This window comes from Ambystoma mexicanum, chromosome 11 (assembly GCF_040938575.1).
Source record: "Ambystoma mexicanum isolate Mex_15411 chromosome 11, UKY_AmexF1_1, whole genome shotgun sequence".
Classification (NCBI taxonomy): Eukaryota; Metazoa; Chordata; class Amphibia; order Caudata; family Ambystomatidae; genus Ambystoma; species Ambystoma mexicanum.
Window position 1 is genome coordinate 337,332,785 of NC_090934.1, and position 21,236 is coordinate 337,354,020.

The 21,236-nt window shown below is 47.6% G+C and overlaps 1 protein-coding gene across 2 annotated transcripts in view; it reads left to right on the forward strand.

The window, feature by feature from the left end:
* SLFNL1 (schlafen like 1) overlaps positions 1 to 19,174 on the forward strand; it is a 1,086,638-nt gene extending 1,067,464 nt beyond the window's left edge. For both annotated transcript variants that reach the window (XM_069623052.1, XM_069623053.1), the window contains exon 5: positions 18,961 to 19,174. In XM_069623052.1, coding sequence (XP_069479153.1) covers positions 18,961 to 19,134 — 174 coding nt within the window. In that variant the 3' untranslated portion in view covers positions 19,135 to 19,174. The remainder of the gene's footprint in view (positions 1 to 18,960) is intronic.
* Positions 19,175 to 21,236: the final 2,062 nt, after the last annotated feature.

The following is a 21,236-nucleotide window of genomic DNA, read 5'->3' on the forward strand; positions in this document are numbered from 1 at the left end:
AAATTTTAGGGCAGAACAGCAGCTGGAGCAGCTCATACGTTCGCTCTCAGCTGAGCTGCAGGCTACCCATGAGGAGATCCGGGCATCACGCAAGGCCATGCCTGCAGAAATGCAGGCAACCCGTGAGGTGCTGCATGGGGATCTCCGCACTATGATCCTCCAGAATCAGACCTTCCACACCCGCATGCTTGCTGCCATGGAAGACCATACCAGGGCTTTGCATGGGCTGCCTCCCATAGCACCACCACCTCCTGATGCAGCAGCAGAGGGTGATGAGAGCGACAGCAGTTCTCCCACAATGGCATAGCCGTGCAGGCCATGAGCCCATGGAGGTATTTTTTTTTCTACAACATCCACACAGGTGGGTGTTGGTGTGCACCCTGTCCTCAAACCTCCTGGGTGGCCTCCCCCAACCCCCCACATGGCCATTTTTGTTTTTTTTTTGGTTTTTTTTTTACAGTGTGTTGACTTGTGTGGCTCCCGTGGCCATCCACTGTGTATTCCGGCTGGGCACATGCAGGCTTGTCCTGTGTTTGATTAGATGCTTGGGTTCCTGACACATATACCCCTCCTGCTTCCCGTTTCCATGGGCTTGCAAATGGTGTGACCAAGTGACAGTGACTTACACAGTGACATTGGGCTCCCATGAGCTGTGTGGGCAGTCTGTAGTCAATACTGTGTGGACATCCCTAGTGGGTATTGTTGTTGTATTGAACACTGCATGGTGTATTGATATGTGCTTGTGCATCCATGTCTTCCACCTTATTCGCTGGTACCTTCTTCATGTCTTCACAAGGCTGTCTCCTTTGCAGATGCAGTTCATGTTGTATGCAGTACACTGACACATTTGCCTGACAGCAACACTCTGCAGTACGAAGGGGTTGAGGTGCTGGCTTATTCAGGTTGTAAGACTTGCACTACTTTGAGTTTGTACTGCCATATTTTGGCAATGTTTCATGCTGTGTTGCTGTATTGTGTTGCTGGTAAGTATTTGGTCATGTGTGCTGTTTTTTATTGATTACTGGGAGCATATTGTCTGTGGCCTGTTTCCATTTGGGACAGTGCCCTTTGTGACACTTGTGTCAGGTGTTGTGCATTCCTCTGTTTGCTTTCACATTGCAATACATGACATGGTGTGTTGGGTGGCGGAGATGGGGAGGGGTTGGGTGACATGGCACTATTTTCATGTTGTATTTTGCAAGGGGGTTGTCATTCATGCTGCATAAATGTGTCTCTTTTTGTGACACAGCATTGTTTGTCTTTCGGTAGGTAGGGATGCACACAATGTGACACTTCCAGGTGACCAATCTCAGGTTGGTATGGTTGTGACAGTTGACTGTCCCTTATGTCATCATCATTGATTGTCAGCTGGTATGTGCCAGGGCTGTGTGCACTCCACATGGGTGTGATTTTAGGTGAAGGTATTAGCCACCAGCTGCGTACGGGCTGCCTCACCACATGCCCTTTCCCCTCCCATGCGCAGCGGCCGTGCATGTGGTTGGGGATGTAGGGGCACCACCATGTCCACCGGCAGGCTCCGGCGTGTTACAACATTGTGCAGGATACATGCTGCCACTATGATCCTGCACACTACTGGGGGAGCGTATAGCAGCGGCCCACCAGAGCGGTCAAGGGAGCGAAAGCGTGACTTGAGCACTCTGAATGTGCGCTCCACTATGCCCCGGGTTGCAATATGGGCTGTGTTGTATCTTACCTCGGGTGGTGTGGTGGGGTTCCGAATTGGCGTCATCATGTGGGTGCTCAGAGGATAGGCACTATCCCCTGGGGAGGTGATGGTGGGTATCATTAGTGGGGTTGTGACATTACTGAGTATCTGGCATGCACGCATGTGCAGTGGCATTTATACTCACCAAGCAGCCATGTATCGCCATGCCGCCCAGCTTCTAGGTCCCGGTTTAGGGTTGACATTCTGTAAATGAAACTGTCATGGGTGGACCCTGGATAGTTGGCATATACTGAGGTGATGATTCCCTTGGCATCACATACTACCTGCACATTGTTGGAATGCCAGTGCTTGTGGTTTCTATAGATGTGCTCAGTTGCCCTGGGAGGACGTAGTGCCACATGGGTGCAATCAATGACACCTAGCACTTTGGGGAAGTGTGCCACCCCGTAAAAATCCTGGACGGCAGCCTGCCTTTCTGCAGGTGTTCTGGGCATGTATATGTGCCTGCGGACTGATGGGCGTGCAGTCATGATGGCCAACACCTGGTGTAGGCAGCGTGACTGTGTGGCCTGTGACACCCCCCCATTATGGCACTTGCCCGCTGAAATGAACCAGTGGCCAAGAAGTGCAGTACATTGAGCACCTTTTCCAAGGGGCTCAGTGCTTGGGAGCACAGGGTGGATGATGTGAGGTCATCCTCCCACTCACTCACCAGGTTGAGTATTATGTGAGGTGGAAACCTGTACCTCCCCCATCAGGCATCCCAAAAAGGCTGGTCCTGGGTGTAAAAATTCTGGCCCTGACTATCCTCCTCCTGCGGTGTCCCATGACCACTGCTGCGAGGAACGGTATATTCATCGTAGCGTCTGAGCTTGTTTGTTGTTTGCGTGCACTTTTATGCTGCGCGGGTCCGTGTACGCCTGCTTCCTGCTGGCGTACGTGTTTCCGGATTAGCGCGTCTTTTTTGGCGCGCGTGTTAGCCCTGTTCGATTCTATGAATACGTGTTGTAGGCGCGCGTGTGGGCGTTCCGCGCATTTGCCTCCTGTACTTCCCCCGTAACGCCCACAGTTTAATGCGTTGTTCCCCATTCCGCGTGTTACGCCCCGTGTTACGCCTACTTTTGTTGTGTGTGCCGCGCTATGTGCGCTTTCGCTGTGCGCGAAGCGCACGCTCTTTGATGCCGTGTGCGCCCGCGTGCGCCACGCAGGATTTTAGCGCACATCCATGGATTTACACTCGCACGGACTTCCATGAATCGATGTGCGCGGCTTTCGCTGTGATTTTCGCACTTGCACTGCGATTCGCACACTTGCACGGAGATTTTCGGCACACATTAATTCCATGAATCGGCCTGTAAGTTTTGAAGAGGTCAATGAGGTGACAAATCTGGGTATCAAGACCTTTTATAACTGCTTTTTAGTTTTGGCTATTTGATGATGCTTATGCGCTATATATTCAAGAAAAACGATTACATCAGAATACAGGTAGGAGGACTAGCAGATGGGAGGTTGCCAGCGTTCTTCAATTATTTACTCACCCATTGACTGCCTCTGCCAATAGTAATCACTATGGCCTTTCCCACCCACCATCAGCCCCTCCCCCCACCCTTAAACATATTCTCCTGGGATCCCCTTGAGCTAGCTCTACCAAGCAATAACATAGCTCTTCCAAGCAATAACATCAACCGTTGTGCTGTAAAGGCCTGTGCATATTATTTCTAAATAGTCTTCTGAGTGTTAATGGCATAAGCGCAGCTGTAAATCTGCTACATGTGTAATACAACTGTCTTAAACAAGTGTGTCTTCAGCTACACTTGATTTGTAAGCACTGAAGGTGTGTTAAAAACAAGCATTGGCAAAGGCAACATTTTTAGCTAGTGTAGAGGTGTTAGATAGGCCTTTTCCTGGCTCTCCTATCATATATATTCCCAGGTACTCACACCATGTTCCAACTGTTGCCACTGTATGACCAGGCAGCACCGTTAGAGCAGTGCCTGATAAATCCCTATCACATGCTTACACACAAGACAAAACATGCTTGTTTTATTTATTCGTTTTTCATCTTCAGGAGGCCTGTCCCAAAACAATGCAAGTGGCCATACAAAGGACAGATGTATACACACCGAGTGAAAAAGATCTTACACTAAGCTAGGTAACACCATTATTACCCCAATTCCACCCACACACAAACTGCCATTTATCTTGTCTCTGGTGGATGGGAGAAGAAACACTTAAAATGTGACGCAATTTCGCACTTAAAGAATATTTATTCAATAACACTGGTCAGAACTACTAGCCACATGGTGAAGTAATTTACCAAACTAAAAAACCGGCCCACTTTGACCAAACAAACGGCCCCACACCAGCATTTTACTTTTTTGGTCTGGGCATTGCCCTTTTGCCCATTTAGGCCAGTTCGAGCCTGCCCGTTGGTTTCTTCAATCGGAACAAAATGTATTTGGTACACCTTTCGAAGATGTTAAATCAACAAATTGACGCTGCACTCATACTGAGAATGACCACATCTCCATTGAATTTTGGACAGGTACACATGGGTCAGGATGGATCCCTGTGTGCTAGTTATATGAACTTGCAAGACCTCTAAGTACACACAAGTATATACTGCTGTAGGCAGCCATATTTCACCAGCTTCACATCCGGATTCTTTTAGTGCCTCCCAATTGTCATACATATACCCATACAAGACTGAAATATATTCTGGGGCCATTTCTCATTTTTTTTATTTATTTTTTATGTTTTGGGGGTTCTCCCCAACCCCCATCCCCTTTAATTATTTATCTATCCCTGAACACCCACACCCCATCTATGTATTTTTTAACCCTCCCCTACAAAATTCGATGAGTTTTCACGTTGAAATGACAATGGTGAAAAACCCAGCGTCCTTTCATCCCTCGATGAAAGGACGGTGTACCAAGAAAAGCGTGTTCCAAAAGCAACGAGACTCTCGTTAGAGGGGTAATGTATGCATGAGTAAAATGCACCAGATTGACAAATGAAAATAGAAGTGCAATTTACTAAACCCTCAATAACCATTTGAAAGCAGCACTTTTCAACCCCAGGGAGATGATTTACAAAGGTGCAAAAATAGTAGCGCTATTTGCTCTTCTAGTTCCGCTTGTCAATCAGATGTATTTTTCTATTGTGTAACTTGCACATCGAAAATGTTTTTTTTCAAACGTAATCTTTTTATTCAACCATTACTGCGATACAAATTGACACACCATCAGAGAAAGACATCCGTTATTACTTGTCACATAAATGAAATCACATATACAGAGATGCTGTCACTTAAGAATCATGTGTTTATCATACAAATGAAATAAATGCACATAGTATACTCCTCAAGATATAGATATTATCATAAAAATAAAAATCGGCAGATTAAGCTGGTAAGATAGCTCAAAGGGTAGAGTATTCGCTGCTGCGATCTCTGTGTGGCCTGCAGGTCGCAGGTTCGAAGCTCGGCAAGGCCAACTCAGTCTTTCATCTGTCTGAGATCGATACATGAGTACCAACTTCGGTCGGGTGATATTGTATATAAAGCGCTTTGGTGAAAGTGCTATATATAAATAACACCATTACCATTAGTAGAGGTGGCTTAGCAGTCACTGAGGGTACATTTTTTGAGCATTCTATAAAAGGCAACCATAGATTCCTATATTTCACATATTTTATTTAATGTGATATAGTTCATACGAACTAATAAAATCTAAATGACAAGATATAAGTTAAAACATATACAAATACAAATGTAAGAAAATCTAACATAGAATACAGATACAACAAACAAACAATGATTCACCACGTACATAATGTTAAAACAGCTAATTAATTTCTGTAATAGCTTTGCGCACAGTTAACCAAATTCTGCAAAGTGCAAGATGTACACCAGTGTTTTTTGAGTTAAGACAATAGTACCAAAACCGGATTCCTTGATGGAGTCCAGATTGTAAACCAAAAATCCCACATATAAACGGTCCCCAGTCGGATGCACTTATCAATACATGTTTAGCATTTAACATATTTACACATACCCAGAGCTGTAATCTTTTATGACACCAATATGTCCCAGATGTTCACAAACCACATCTGGATAAAAGGGTCTTCTGGATTTTTCCAATTATTAGCAATAGTGATCTTGGCAGCTGTCAGCAGGTGGATCAATAAATTAGACAGGAGCCCAGACATGGAAAAATACCCACATTCCTACAGAAGTATAGCACGTGGGTCCATCATCAGCTGGACTCCAGTAATTTCTTTAATGTGTGCCAGTACCTCCTTCGGAAAATGTCTCACGTTACCACATGTTCATAGTAGGTGTATAAACGATCCAACCTCCGAAACAACCTGCCCAACAGTACAGGGAATAAGTGGTATTCATCTCATTCAACATCTGCGGTGTCATGTACCACCTATAACAGATCTTCAGCACGCATTCTTCATCAGTCACACGCATCGTGGATCCGCGAGTACAGCCCAGATACGATTCCCGGCCCCTTTGTCAATTTCAATATCTAAATCTTGCACCTTCTTAACCACATACAACAACCGTTCCTGAGGGTCATGTCTGTCCAATAGATTGTATAGTGTGGACATCCTCGCCTTTTTTAAACCAGAATGGAGCGTAAGTTCTAACACTCTAACTACCTTGTGTCCCTAGCTTTAGTATTTGGGTGAGAGAGCCAGTGTCGTAATTGCACATACTAAAATTTGTCATTCTCCACAAAATGGAACTGAGCTTTGCATTCCACAAAGGATAGTGGCCTGCCTTCTGTATAGAATTGGTGTAGATGTTCTAACTCTCCTTCGATCCAGCCCCTACATTTTTCCTTAGTATTGCCTGGATGAATGACCGTAAGTCCGCATTGCCCCAAATAGAAGTGAGCTGACCCATACTCATCAGGATTGCCACCTACAGGCTACGTTATTTCAAAAGTGTATACTATTTTTTCTCGAGGCCAATATGAAACACTCATCTTTATGGTTGGATATATTCAGAAAGGGGATCTGAGAGATCTTATTTGCTTCCATTGTGGCGCAATATCACTTCTTCCCCAGGTCAGGATATGTGACAACTGTGCCACCAAATGATATCGGTGGATATCTGGGAAGCTCAGCCCCCCCCCCTCCTAGCCCCCCTTACAAGAAATTCCTTGGTATGTGTGCTTTCTTTTTTCCCCATATAAATTCGAGAATACTTACCTGAAGTGTCCGCATAATGGGATCTGGGATCTTAACTAGCAGAGCCAAGCATTGGTACAGCAACCTGGGCATCAAGTTTATTTTCAGTGCCGGCATCCTACCAAGCCAAGAAAGTTCCTGTTTGTCGCGTATATCCAGGTCCTTAGCAAACTCCCCAGATAGCTTATACCCTTCCGAACCCATTTAATTGGGCAATCTTAGAGAGGTCCTGTTGCACATGCAGTGGTATAGACACATTTAGGCCACTGGACTTGGAATAGTTAACCACGAATCACAGAGTCAGCCCACAATTTTTCATTTCCTCTATCATCGCAGCCAGAGATGCGCCTGCTTTCTGTGTAGTAACCATAACATCATCCGCATAAAGGGATAACTTATATACTTCACCTTTGACCTCCTTCCCCTTAATCTTCCCATTATCCCTGAACGTTTTACCAAACAGTTCCATAGACAAGGAAATAATCAGGAGAGACAGAGGGCAACACTGTATAGTCCCCCTTGAAATAGCTATTTTAGGTGTAAGGTATCCGTTAATTCTTATTGCTGGAGACGGCCCCTAGTTATTTGACAAAATCAGTCTCCAAAAATTCAGGCGGAACCCAGACGATTCAAGCAGCAATTGTATAAAATCCCAATCCACCACATGAAAAGTCTTATGGGCATCAAGTGACATGACTCCCATTTCGATCTTCTCCCTATTCGTGACCTCTACGATATTCAGAACCCTCTGTATGTAGTCCTCAGTAGTCCTATCTGTTATAAACCCAGTATGGTCTTATTTAATCAACTCCTGAAGTGCCCCCATTAGCCTTGGCGCCAACATTTTGGAATACATTTTGCAGCATTATTCATTATGTTAATTGGCCTACATGATTCACAGCCCATGTGGTCCTTCTCAGTTATTGGTATCAATACTGGATCCGATTCCTCCATAGACAGGGTTATTTTGCCTGTGTCCATGAATTAAACAATTTTGTCACACTGGGTATCAGTTGGACCTGAAACTTCTTACAAAACACTGAGGGGAAGCAATCTGGCTCCGGGGCTTTATCCTTAAGGGTTTTAATGGACCATTCCACCTCTAGAGGCTGAATCGGGACCTCAAGAGCACTCAAGAGATCCACAGATATGTGAGGTAAATCCACTGTAGCTACATAATTCAATCAATCCTCCACTGGAAATGGATCACCAGTCATCAAGGCTGAGAAATACTTACTGATTGGTCACCTCTTCGACATCATTACACTCCACCACTGCAGCCTCATCTTTACTCCCCTGTATATTATTCCGGGCGTGGACCTTCCTCAATTTATAGGCTAACAGTCAATTTGCCTTATTACAGTGCACATAGTAATGCTGCTTGGTCTTGAGGAAGGCCTGTGCACTTCCAGCTTAGCCCTTGCCAACTTTAGCTTCCAGAACACCGCCCGGGACATTGTATCTTTATGGTCATCCTCTACCTCACGCACCGCCTCTACTAACCGCGTTTCAGTCAATCTGTTTGCTCTAGTATATGCTGCGTTGCTACACATCTCCCCTCGAACAATCGCTTTCATGGGGTCCCACAAGGTCACCATTGAATGCTCAGATATACTATTTTCGTTAAAGTAGTTTGAGATCACCTTAGATGTTTTCCGGCACATAACCACATCTTTCAATATAGGATCATACAACTTCCAGGAACCACGGTTTTGGGCGGACGACGAACGACCACTACCATTGAGATAACGGGCGCGTGATCAGAGACAATTCATGGCACGATATAGTCTCCCGGAGACAAGGAAAGCGTGGAACAGACCCTAATATCAGGTCTAGGATGTGAGAATAAAACGTAAAGTCCTGCATGTCATCATTAAACAATTTCCACACATCCACCCCCTAAACCCTCCCGCCCCCGTCATCCAACTACCATAGAAAGCTAGCTAATGCAGTTGCATTCCTGTAATCTAGCCTAGGCTGAGTCATTTTATCAATGTCTGGATTAGGGACCAGATTAAAATCACCCCATATTATAATTTGCCCTTCAACAAAAGACACCTCTTGGGGGACAATTGCATTCACATATTGATCTTGCGCACTGTTGGGTGCATATAAAGACATCAATGTAACGATTTGTTCGAACAGTATGCACTTAACAAAAATGAATCGGCCCTGAGGGTCCCTTAAGATCTCAATGTTAACAAATGGCACATCACTTGCAACAAGTATCACAACCCCCCTTTTCTTCGCTCCACTATATAAAAAAGAACTGGTGCGTGTATATGCTATGGATCAGTCATCTGCTTCAACAGGTGCATTTCTTGCAAACAAACAATCGCAGAGGACCTGTCTAGCAGTTTCTGCAGAACTGATCTCCTCTTCATAGGAGAATTAAATTCCAGCACATTCCACGTCACCAGCCGGATCTCACTCATCTTCACATCATCAGGTGAACTAAACATTTCACACATGAGCGTGTGCTCTTACAGCACCTACATTTAAGGAATCTTGTCTCAATTTAGCCAGGACTCCATCACATTGCAGCAACCTTTCAACAATAAACACCAACTCATACACAATTCCCATATTCCCCTCCCTCCACATTTCCCCAGACCCATACCCATAACAAATCAAACTAGTAAATATATGCAGGATATACACCTTCTTCACCTTCTGAGTTTGTAAGTCCACAGAGGTCTAGCAGCCAATGCTACAACCCTCCCTTCATTGCTCAAAATGTAAACTGGCAACTTTCTAGATTTGACATCGGCATACCATGGTTTCGCATTTGTCGATACACTTGATTAGTATAGGATGGTCTAAGCCATAATTTCAATCGCTCGTTCCCTTTCCTGGTCTTCAAAGTAATGCCTCTGGGCCTCCTGGATCTCCCGACTTGGGCCCCTGGAGCAGAGGGTACAGTAGCACCAGAAGAAGAGTCTCTGCACTTCTCGCCCACAGCTTCATCCTCATCCTCAGGCTGCAGCAGCCGCCCCATCTCCTTCATCGACTTTAAACACCACTATACACTATTAGCAATAAAAAGTAGCACAGTAGGAAATACCCATTTATACGAAATCTTCTTCTCTCCTTCTCTCTCAGCCATTCAGCCATTGGATGCAAGGCTCTCCTTTTCATTAAAGTAGTAGTGGCAAGGTTCTGATACAAGGATATATTTGGCATCCCTGAAGCAAATGTCCGACACATCCCCCGCTGCCCTCCTTATCCGTTCCTTAACTAAAAATGAATGGACTCTGGTTAAAATGTCTGGAGCGCCCACTTGTGGTTGCGCTCTGAAGCGGGTATGCTGAGTTCATCCAAATCTATGTCTGCGTTGTCAGGCATTTTAAGTAGGTGAGAGCGGTTATTTTCTGAGAGAGTTTGCTGTACTATTTTGGATTGCTTTCCTGATCTCATGAAGGAGCATTTGGAAATCAGCTTTAGTGGTTGCTTGAGCATGCAAACCTTGGGGAATCTCAGCTGCATGTACCATTGGCACAACATTTTCCGCCTTCTTAGATGTATCCTGAGGTTTCTGGAGCTGGACTCAAATCAGCAGCAGAATGCAGTTAACGTAGGATAACCAGATGGGGAAACAAAAGGATCCCCTCAGCACCATGTCCAGGGACGTCATTTCACCAAAATGCCAGGGGTAGCAATAGTGACATCAGGCGACCCTTGACCTCTGGTGACATCACAGGATGTGATGTCATTTCACCCCAACCCGAAGTGACATCGCGAATAGTGATGGAACACAACCTTTTACCCCTTAACAAAACAATAAGTGGCATCACATAGCATTGATCCTAAGTACACTAGGATAAATATGGTTACGATATCACGGTAATGTGATATACATTTCATACAAGAATGAATCACCATATGTAGCTTTAATATCAGTGTGTATAGGCCCATGTTACCAAATTACTGTGAATGTAAGCAGCCTTTTAAGGCCAAATGATAATGTGTTATTATATAGGACTTACTCTTAAGTGCTTCATACAGAACAAATATACATACAATATCACCCATCCTGTGTTGGTACTCATTTATAGACCTCAGAAAGATGAAAAGCTGAGTTATCCTTGCCAGGATTCGAACCTGCAGATCAAACACAAATCGCAGCAGTGAACGCTCAACCCACTGAGCTATCTTACCAGCTGTAGTTACCTTACCGGCTATAGTAAAATGAGCAATTACAAGTGTGAATGTTCTCGAAGTCAGAAATTATATTAAACTCTGTAGTGGATACCAATAAACTGGTAACTGAGATTTACCAGCAGGCCAGTTCATCTGCAGGTCTGGTGCAAATTTGTCCACATGTCAAGCCTGCATGGATCTACTTTTCAGGCTTCAGAGGTTGGCAAAATACATACCATTGGAGGGTTCATAACCGTGAATGAAAGAATTTAGAGTAGCGTAGGGAAAGCAGCGCACTCATACGGCATCACATACTCTGGGCACCTGCTACCTTATACATGCAAACAAACATGCTGAGCAGCATGCCATGGAGATAGGAAAGATAGACATATTACAACAAAACATTAATTGTGGCACAATGAAATCAAGGGTCACTTGATGTGCTATGGTCAAACATTTCTACACTGTACACAAGTTCTTAAGGAACAAGGATTTTATGAAGTGGCCGAGGACACCGAGATGGAATGTCTTGAGATGATCGTAACAGAGACAACAGCAGAAAAAAACATGCTAAAACTGCAACTTGCGAAAAGCAAAATACATATAGTTTTTGTCTGCATTGTGAATTTGAGGTCTTTAAGAACAGACTAAATCAGATTAAATCAGTGACTCACCCCTGAAGTGTGTATAAAGTAAACCTTGAATGAGTCGAGCAATTATTATATAGAATTCCAGAAAGACTATTTGTTGTTCCTATTCTTTCTTATTTAGGGTTACTGCTCAAAGTTTTACACTTGTGGAACCCCCTGTTTTTTTTAAGAGGGCTCAACAAGAAAGCCTGCCACTTCAGAAATAAAGAGCCACAGCCCAGGCGCTTCCATAAAAATAAAAAAAAGTAATTCTTTTACCTTTTTTTAGGGGTAGCAAGGGAGACCGACAAATGATGTCCCCGACCATGTCCCCTGCAAACCACCAGTGAGGGGCTCACGCTCCACCCTCCAGATCATGCTCCACGGATGATCACTGCCCTCAACTAGCTTGCCTCACCTTGGTGCTGTGCATCAGCAAGTTCCCCTCAATCTAAAAGAAGCTCCCTCGCTGATGACATACAGCGCCAAAGACTCGAGGGCTCAGTGCAGAAATTGTTCCACACCCATTGAAAAACAACCCGTCTTCAATCCTCGGTATCACCCCATCACTGCGCATCCCATGACTGCGCATCCCAAAATGCAGAATTTATAAAGCCCCATTTGACTGCATATATATGTGGGGGGTGTTAGAGGTGGTGTGTGACCCCCAGACCCCCCGCATGTACACACACGCTCGCACGCATGCAGGCAGAGAGAGACACACAGGACGTGTGTTGCTGGTACGGGGTGCCGGCTGTAACTGCTCGGCAGGACCTCCTTTATTAACGAAGTGCATGCGCGAGGCTGAACGAGGCTCGCGCATGCTCACAATGCGTGCGTGCTACGCAACATCCCTCGTTTTTCCCCAAACAATGAACAAGTCCAACATTAACAAATAACAAACACAACCTGGGAACACAGGACCAGTTCTCGACCTCCTAAGAGACCGGGTCCATGATGAAGTCCTGGAACCTCAGCGGGCGTTGGTGCCCCTCCCGGCTCGGGTACCTTCTGGCCTTCTCTCGAGGTTGTCTCGGTGTCCCCTGGACCTCTGGAAGGCCTTCGTCCCCCGGCCGCGCTCCTGGTCCGGGTCCTGGAGAGGATGCCTCTTGCGGCGTGGGTGGTGGTGCTGCCTGTGGGGCTGCCTCGATCCTCTTGAAGTAGGATACGTTCCTCGTGATGGTTCCCCTCGCGTTGGCCACCGTGACCATGGACCCCTTGACGTGGGTCACTCCTAGCGGCTGGGCCTCATAGGGGAGAGATAGCTTCCCCTCCAGCCTTCTGTTCCGGACCAGGACAGTGTCCCCTTCCTCGATCGTCTTCTCGGCAGGTTCCTGCAGGCACTTTCCTGCTCGTTCTTGATCCTTCGCTCCATGCGCACACGGTTGTTGTCGATCACCCCGGGGCGGCGCCCCTCTACTTCCGGCAGCAGTCCCCTGGGGCACCGGTTGAATAGCGCCTCGGCCGGCGCGACCCTGGTGGACTGATGGGGGGTTGTCCGATACTCTTGCAGGAATTTAAAGAGGTTTTGGCACAATTGCCCTCCTCCATCCAACGAAATTCGGAAGACCTTGTTGAGTGTTTACATGAAGTGCTTGGCCTCTCCATTCGCCCTGGGCCAGAGCGGGGTGACCTTCCGGTGTTTGATCCCCTCTCCTCACAGTACCTGGCAAACTGCTGCCCCTGGAACGGTGGGCCATTGTCCGAACAAAGCTCAGTGGGGAAACCATGGGTGGCAAACATCTTCTCAGTGCCAGGATGGTGTGGTCACTGGCCGTTGACTCTACCAGCTCCACCTCGGGATACCGTGACCCTCTGGTCCACCACTGAGAGAAAGTACAGTCCTCTGCCCGTAGACCCAAAGTTGGCGTGCACCATCCCCCAAGGCTGCTCACTCCTTTCCATGGCTCTGATTGGTGGTCCCCTTTCCGCCGGACTGGCCGCTTGGCATGGAACGCATGAGCGCACAAACTCGTCCACCCTTTGCTCCAGGTCCGGGAACCAGACCTTCAGTCTTAGGTGCGCCTTAGTCTTTGCGGTTCCTTGATGCCCCTTGTGGGCCAGCTGTAGCACTTTCGTCACCAAGGCTTGCGGGATGACAATCTGACGAACTCTCAACAGAAGGCCGTCGTCTGCAACTGAGAGCTCATTGCGCACCTTCCACAGTGCTTGGAGGTCCTTTTGAGCCCCGGTCTCCCGTCTGGTGTTGTTAGTGAGCACCTCTCTCCACTCCCTGCTGTCCATTGCCTCCTTGATGATCAGGAACATCTCGTCTTCTTTCGAAGCATCCGCAATCTCCTGGCGTGCCAGGGCCACTGGCAGGGCCGCCTCCACGACATTGTGCACCATCTCAATGCAATCCACCACCTTGGCCGAGTCTCGGGGGCGCCCAGCCTCTTGATGTCTGGACCGGTAGTCCGCTGGGTTATGGGTGCCCGGGCGATATTGCAGCTTGACCCCATATTCTATCAGCAACAGCATCCACCGCTCGATGCGTGGAGGTGGCTTGGAGGAGGTGCCCGCCATGAACGGAATGATCGGCTTGTTGTCGGTTATCACCACAATGGGTATTCCCAGAATGTAGATACTAAAGTGCTTACAGCCCCACAGAATGGCCAGGGCCTCCCGCTCAATCTGCAAGTACCTTTACTCCGTTTCTGTGGGCGCCTTGCTGGCATACATGATTGGACGCATGAGTCCCTGAGAGTCCGCTTGCATGAGCACCGCACCAAGTCCCACAGGGCTGGCATTCACGACTATCTCTGACTCCCTGTCTGGGCTAAAGTACGCCATGGTTTCCTGGCCCGACAGAGCCTTCTTTATCTTGGCAAACACTCTTTGTTCCTTGGAAGTCCACGCCCATGTAACGTCGTTCCTCGTCAGGGCCCGCAAGGGCTCCGACAGTGACGCCAGATCGCAAATGAATCACCACAATAGTTCATCATGCCGAGGAAGCTTCTTATCTCAGCCGGTGACTCTGGTGGGGCCGCTTCACGTATGTCTCTCACCTTCTCCGGGTCGGGCAAGATGCTCCCTGCATGGAATACAAACCCAAAGAACTCTATCCGGTCCTTGAGGAATTCACATTTCTTTCAGTGTAGGGTCAGCCCCAGACTCTTGAGTCTCTCCAATGCTCGTTCCAGTCTCTTCAGGTGTTCAGACTCCGACTGTGCGATGCCTAGAATGTCATCTGACATGTTAATGACACCTTTTAGTCCTGCCAGGGCTCCCCGGATGACGTTCTGGAAGACTTCCGAAGCTGACGAGACACCAAAACTAAGTCTTTTAAACTGGTATAGCCCTTCATGGGTCGTAAACGTAGTTATGTACCATGACTCCGGGTGGAGTTTCAGCTGGTGGTACCCAGACCTCAGATCAAGCTTGGAGCAGACTTTTGCCCCCTGCAGTTCACCCACTATATCATCCAGCATGGGCGTAAGGTGACGTTCCCTCTTTATGGCGGCATTTGGCAGTCCCATGTCCACCCAGATGTGGACAGCCCCTGGTTGCTCGGGCTTCGGTGCCACCACTATGGGGGAGACCCACGGGGTTGGGCCCTCCACCCTCTCGATGATATCCAAGTCAATGAGTGATTGAAGTTCTTTCTCCACCTGCGCCCTCAGATGGAATGGAATTCTTCGATGCTTGAGGGCCGTCGGCCTCACGGACCCGTCGATGTGGAGTCTGATTGGGTCACCTTTCAGCTTTCCCACGCCTTGAAAGATACTTTTGAACCGCTGCAGCAGGCGATCAATGTCTGTGTGGTACACCGACAGAGTGAAATGCACGATGTCGAGGTATTCGGAGGCAGCGCAGCTCAGTAGGGAGTGCGGACTTACATTAGTCACAAAGAACCTCGCCTTGATCTTGTTTAGCCCGTGTGACACCGGGGCCACGAAGATTCCCTGAATTGGCAGCGGCGTGTCCCCACAAAGGAGTATATCCGAGCTTTGGAATCTTCCAGCTTGGGAGGACCCGGGAGAGCCTAATAGTGGTCAGCGGCTAGCATGCAGACCGATGCTCCTGTGTCGATCAAGACTGGGGTGGGCACATCACCAATGTTCACAGTGCACATTGGTTGCCTGCTCTGCCTTGATCCTGTGGCAATGCTCGAGATGAAAAAGATTTCCTCGTCATCTTCCTCCTCCTCGGCAATGTCCAGATCTTGCACGCCTTGCTCAATCGACGACACACCCCTCACGCACCTGGGTTACCCCTGCTTTACCTTGCCGGCCCCCTAGATGCAGCCACTGGGATTGAGGCCCTGCAAACTCACGCATAGTGTCCTGGCGTGCCACACCTTCCACAGACTCTAGTCTTTGCAGGACACATCCCAGCATGTTGCAGGTCATATCCACAGTACGGACAGGACTGTAGATTTCCAAGTGCAGAGGGACTGTCCGCTCTTTTGGGGCCCCAGCGCCCCCTACCTGGGGCAGAGGGCCTGATGGCAAAGACATCCTCACTCTTCCCTGGATGCATCGCTGCGCCCATCTTTGCACCTCTGGACTCCGCCAGTTCATATGCTCGCCCAGTGTCCAGGATTTGCGGCAGCATCAGGCCTGGCTCCCTAAGCACCTGCCTCCTCAACTTCCCGGAGCTGCACCCCTGAATCAACTGGTTCCGCACCATCTCCTCCTCATTCACCCACCTGCAGGTGCTTGCGAGGTGTCTCAACCGTGCACAGACCTGGTCCAAGGACTCCTCCCCTTGCTGCTTCTCTGCACACATCATAAATCTGTCGAAATCGACATTCGCCTTGGGGAGGAAGTGGTCCTGGAGGGCCTGTTTCACCGTATCATAGGTGACCACCTGAAGATTTAGCGAGTTATAAATCCTGTGGACCTCCGTGCCAGCTGAGTAAACCATCGTGGCCACCTTCGCATCGTCATCCGTCTCCCCCGAGGCCCTGAAAAACATTTCCACTTTCTTCACCCACAATAGCCACTTCGGCCCCAGTTTAGATGGTGGGCCTGTGGTGTCGAATTCAGGCATGGGTGCCAAGGTGCTGTGCATCCTGTGTGGGACTGGTATGGGGGCTCCCTCATCTCCCTCCTCCTCACCCATGGTGGTGACTGGGTTGAGGGTGTAGCCGTTGGGTCAGCCCTGAAATGCCTGCACTGACCGTCAAGTGTCCAGGATGGGTGTCCAGGCACAAAGGGGTGCCAGGTCGGAGGCGTGGTGGGCCTGCAGCAGATGTGGGCAGTGCCCTCAGCCTTTTCCTCAAGATGAACCACAGCCCTTTATCTGTAAAGGGCCATGGAGTGTCCAAAAATTGTTGAAAGGCAATCCGGATCACAGCCGGCGCACGAGCACCCGTGTGGGCCGCAACCGCTGTGATCCGCATGTATCCCAAAATGGCTGCCGGCCAAGTGCGTAGGTTCGCGACCACTTGGGGAAAGAAAACACTTTCTCTCACTCAGCAGCAGCCGGAGCAATGTCGCATTCCCCACCGTCACAGTTCCTCGTGCCCAGTGTTAGAGGTGGCGTGTTCCCCCAGGCACCCCGCATGAACACATACGCTCGCACGCATGCAGGCAGAGAGACACACGGGACGCGTGTTTCTGGTACGGGGTCCCGGCTGTAACTGCTAGCCGGGACCTCCTTTATTAACGAAGTGCATGCGCGAGCCCGAATGAGGCTTGCGCATGCTCACAATGCGTGCGTGCTACGCAACAGGGGGATGGGTTAAGTTAATAATAAATGTGGGGGGTTGTGGAGGGGAATGCGGCTCTGCCTAAATACATATGCAGTGAAATGGGGTAAAACAAAGAAAATCTACATTTTGGTATGCATAGTAAGAAATGAACAGTGATCACATAGATCCTCGAGCCTAACCCCAGGTGTTATCATCAAGGGCCCACGGCCCGCTTGGAGCCAGCACAACTGCATGTCCACTTACCTTTGCAGCCTCCCCCAAGCTCCAGATCGCTCACTCACTGACGCACCAGAACTCCCCACTCAACAGGCACAGTTGTCTCCTCAGCCGTGCACTGTAGATGGGTCAGCTCCTCACACACTTGCATCGTCTCTCACACACTTCTACTCTCCTTCCGGGCCGGTTGGTGGCTGCCATGTTTGTCCAGAGCCAGTCGCCCCAAGAGCCGTCAACATCGCTGCATTCACAGGCAGTCCAGAGTCCGAAATTGCTTTGCGGATACCACGGTTCCTACGCAGGTCGTTGCAGTTCACAGCATTTTCCTCCTCTAGAAGGGGTGCATTCACGACCCCATCACCTCTTCCTCAGCGGAAGGACTCAAGAGCCATCCTGTCTGATGACACGCCAGGCCACGTCCCCATCGAAATTGGTTTTAAATGCTTCTGAGAGCTAGTGCTCTTTTTCTGACAAGGCCAAATTCCTGTCTTGAAGCTTTGGATGCTTGTCCAAAGCTTGTTAAGTTGCCACACTTTCTCTCTTTCAAAGCAATTTCCACAAAGGACTAGTAAGCATACATATGTGTCCTTACACCACTATTGTAAAAATGTGAACCCTCTTCTGTGTCTTGTAAATCAGTCCATTCACTCCGTGAGTCTTTTATCTTGACTGTGACTCCTTATGGTACAGTTAAAATGTATACATACTCCGTAAGAAAGTGGTCTCCTTTTGCTGTGAGTGTGTGAATATATACATCCTAAATTGAGGTGATCAGTAAGTCCTCGAACCCCCACCATAGTCTGAAACCTGCCCAGCAAACCTTATTGTTTTGACATCCTGGAAAATGGTGGGCACTCGAACACATCAACTGAAAATATATTTAACTGAAAATCTATTGAGGTGTAAATACAAAGATTATAACATGAATGATTGTATAAACAAATTTAGGAGCAGGAAATGGTGGTTGTTGAAGGAGAGCAGAGATTGTCCCCCCACCCCAAAAATGGATGGCTAAAGAGGACATTGGAAACTTGGGACTATGAGGAGTTACCCCTTGGAATGAAATGGGGGCAGGGTACAGTACATGGTCATTAATACTTGTCGGGAGTAGGTATACAAGTGGATGCTGTTTGTAGGTAACCGGCATGAAAAAGGGGTACTTATTAACTATTCATTTTGAGATCTAGAACAAAAACTTTTTTTAATAGCAGATATTTATTTATTTTGCATTTTTATAGTTGTCTTTGAAATATTTAACTTTAGATCTTTAAGATAGTAGTGCCCTTTTACCATTTTAGTCTGTGGAATCGAACATAAACTGCGCTTTAGAACAATAAGTGTTTTTCTTCAGTCTATTACAAAATCAATAAATGTAAATGAGTGAATGTCTATGTTAGTCATGTATGTTTTGCTTTCCCTGTTTTCAGAAATGGATCACACTGATCAAGAATCTTGAGGAGCGGTCACAGAGCCTTTTGTTCGAGAAGGAATTGCTGCAGGAGAAAGTGCACAGCCTGTCCATGAGCGCTCTACCGGATCTCAAGCAGAAGCCAAGCAATATTAAAAAAAAATCAAAATCTACAGTTTGCACCGTCATGTGAATGACCCCAGCCCGGAATAAAGAATAGGGTTACTAAAATACATCCGGAGTTGTAATTTCTCTTTTCTTTAGGCAAATATTTGTACAATACATAGAAGAAGTACTAGAAGTACTAGACTTGTTGGCCAGGATCCCATGATCCCAGTGGAACCACAATCAGGAGAGGGTAAAGTCACAGAATGCTATTTATGTCTACTTCTTTGGATTGCCTTATTTAACGCCTTAAGTACCAAGGACGAGTATGCGTGTTCTTTTTGCATAGACTTGCATAATAACCTGACAGTTTAATACTTGCCTAGACTCCCTGGCATCCCCAATTTAGGCATGTTCAACATTTAAATGGAAAATCTGCTTAATTGATCCTGCTTGGTGTGACTATTTGTAGAGAGAATTCTCCTTGCATAAGCAATTATCTGCCCAGCTCCAAAGGTTCACTCCAGCTTATATAAATCACAAGAGGCAGAGGAAGCTCCTGCATAGAACTGATGAATCTTGAGGAGAAGTAGGCCTTTGCCAATTTGACAAAACCATCCTATCATCCCACTTCTTGCACAATGTGTGATAAATTGACATCAATTTAGAAAATGGTTAGCCTTATTTGAAAGGGACATTAGCTACGTTCTCAAAACTTTAGCATCCACAACGTTGTCCTTTCTCAGGTTTGTTTGTCTATCAAATCATTTATATAAACTGGAGTGAACTTTTGGAGCTGGGCATGGGCAGATAATTGCATACTTCTATGCTGTGGTGGTGAAGTGCCTCTGGAACTGCATACAGCCAACAGGTAGAGGAAGCTCCTGCATAGAACTGATGAATCTTGAGGAGAAATAGGCCTTTGCCAATTTGACAAACCCATCCTAGCATCCCACTTCCTGCACAATGTGTGATGAAATGACATCAATTTAGAAAAAGGTTAGCCTTATTTTAAAGGGACATTAGCTACGTTCTCAAAACGTTTGCATCCACAACGTTGTCCTTTCTCAGGATTGTTAGTCTATGAGGGCTCATTTATTCCACAACCTGTGTATTTCAGATCAAGATTACCATTCACACAGAGGGTTATTGGCAGATTCTTTATTTCTGCTCAGGATTACCACTCTCTCTGTGGTTTATCAGCATCCTCTGTACCCTTTCTCAAGATTACCAGTCGCTCAGGGGCTTCTCAGCAACTCATGTTTTACAGTCCCATAATTTATAATAAATCAACACCGGTGGGCTCTTTCCGTCTTGTAGCTTTTCCAAACATTGGCCCTCATTACGACCCTGGCGGTAAGTAATCTACATTACCACCATGGCGTAATCATCGTTTACGCCATGGACCGATGGCGTAAAGAGCGCCATATTCCGACCCATCGCGCACGAGCATTACGCCATGGCGGTAATGTAAAAACTACGCCATGGCGTAAACAGCCCTTACCGGCATCGAATGCCGCGCTGGGTGACCTACCGCCACCCATCATTGCGCCGACCGTAATCAGCGGGCCCCGTAATCAGTGGGCACCGTAATTAGCGGGCACCGTAATTAGCGGTCACCGCAAATAAGCGGAACCGGAAGTAGCGTCATAGCGGCGGAACGGGAAAGAGCACAGCGGCCATCTTTAAAAACACAATCCATTGCCATCCTACCCAACCACACTACATTCGACCCTGAAACCCTGTGAATACCATTACCCACCCATTTCCTCACCCAACCATGCCAAAAGTTGTCAAAAAAGCCTGCGACAGGCAGCGGCAGGACCGCTTCAGTCGCAAAGAGTTAACCATGCTTGCAGAAACGCTGCAGGAGAAGGCAGACGTCGTCTTCTCATCAGAGATGACGAGACCAGCCATAGCACGGAAAAAAGCAGCATGGGAACTCGTGGCACAACGCGTCAGTGCTGTAGGTACCACCCCACGCACCGCCAGACAGTGCCGCAAAAGGTGGGATGACCTCCGGCTCCGAGTACGGGGCTTACTGTCAGCAAACCGCAACCTGGGACTGGCAACTGGCGGTGGAGCAGACTCCCCACTGAAGATGCAGCCATGGGAGGAGACATGTGCCTCATTGATTAGCATAGAGTGCATTGAGGGCGTCAGCGGAATGGAGAGAGGAGCCCCGACATT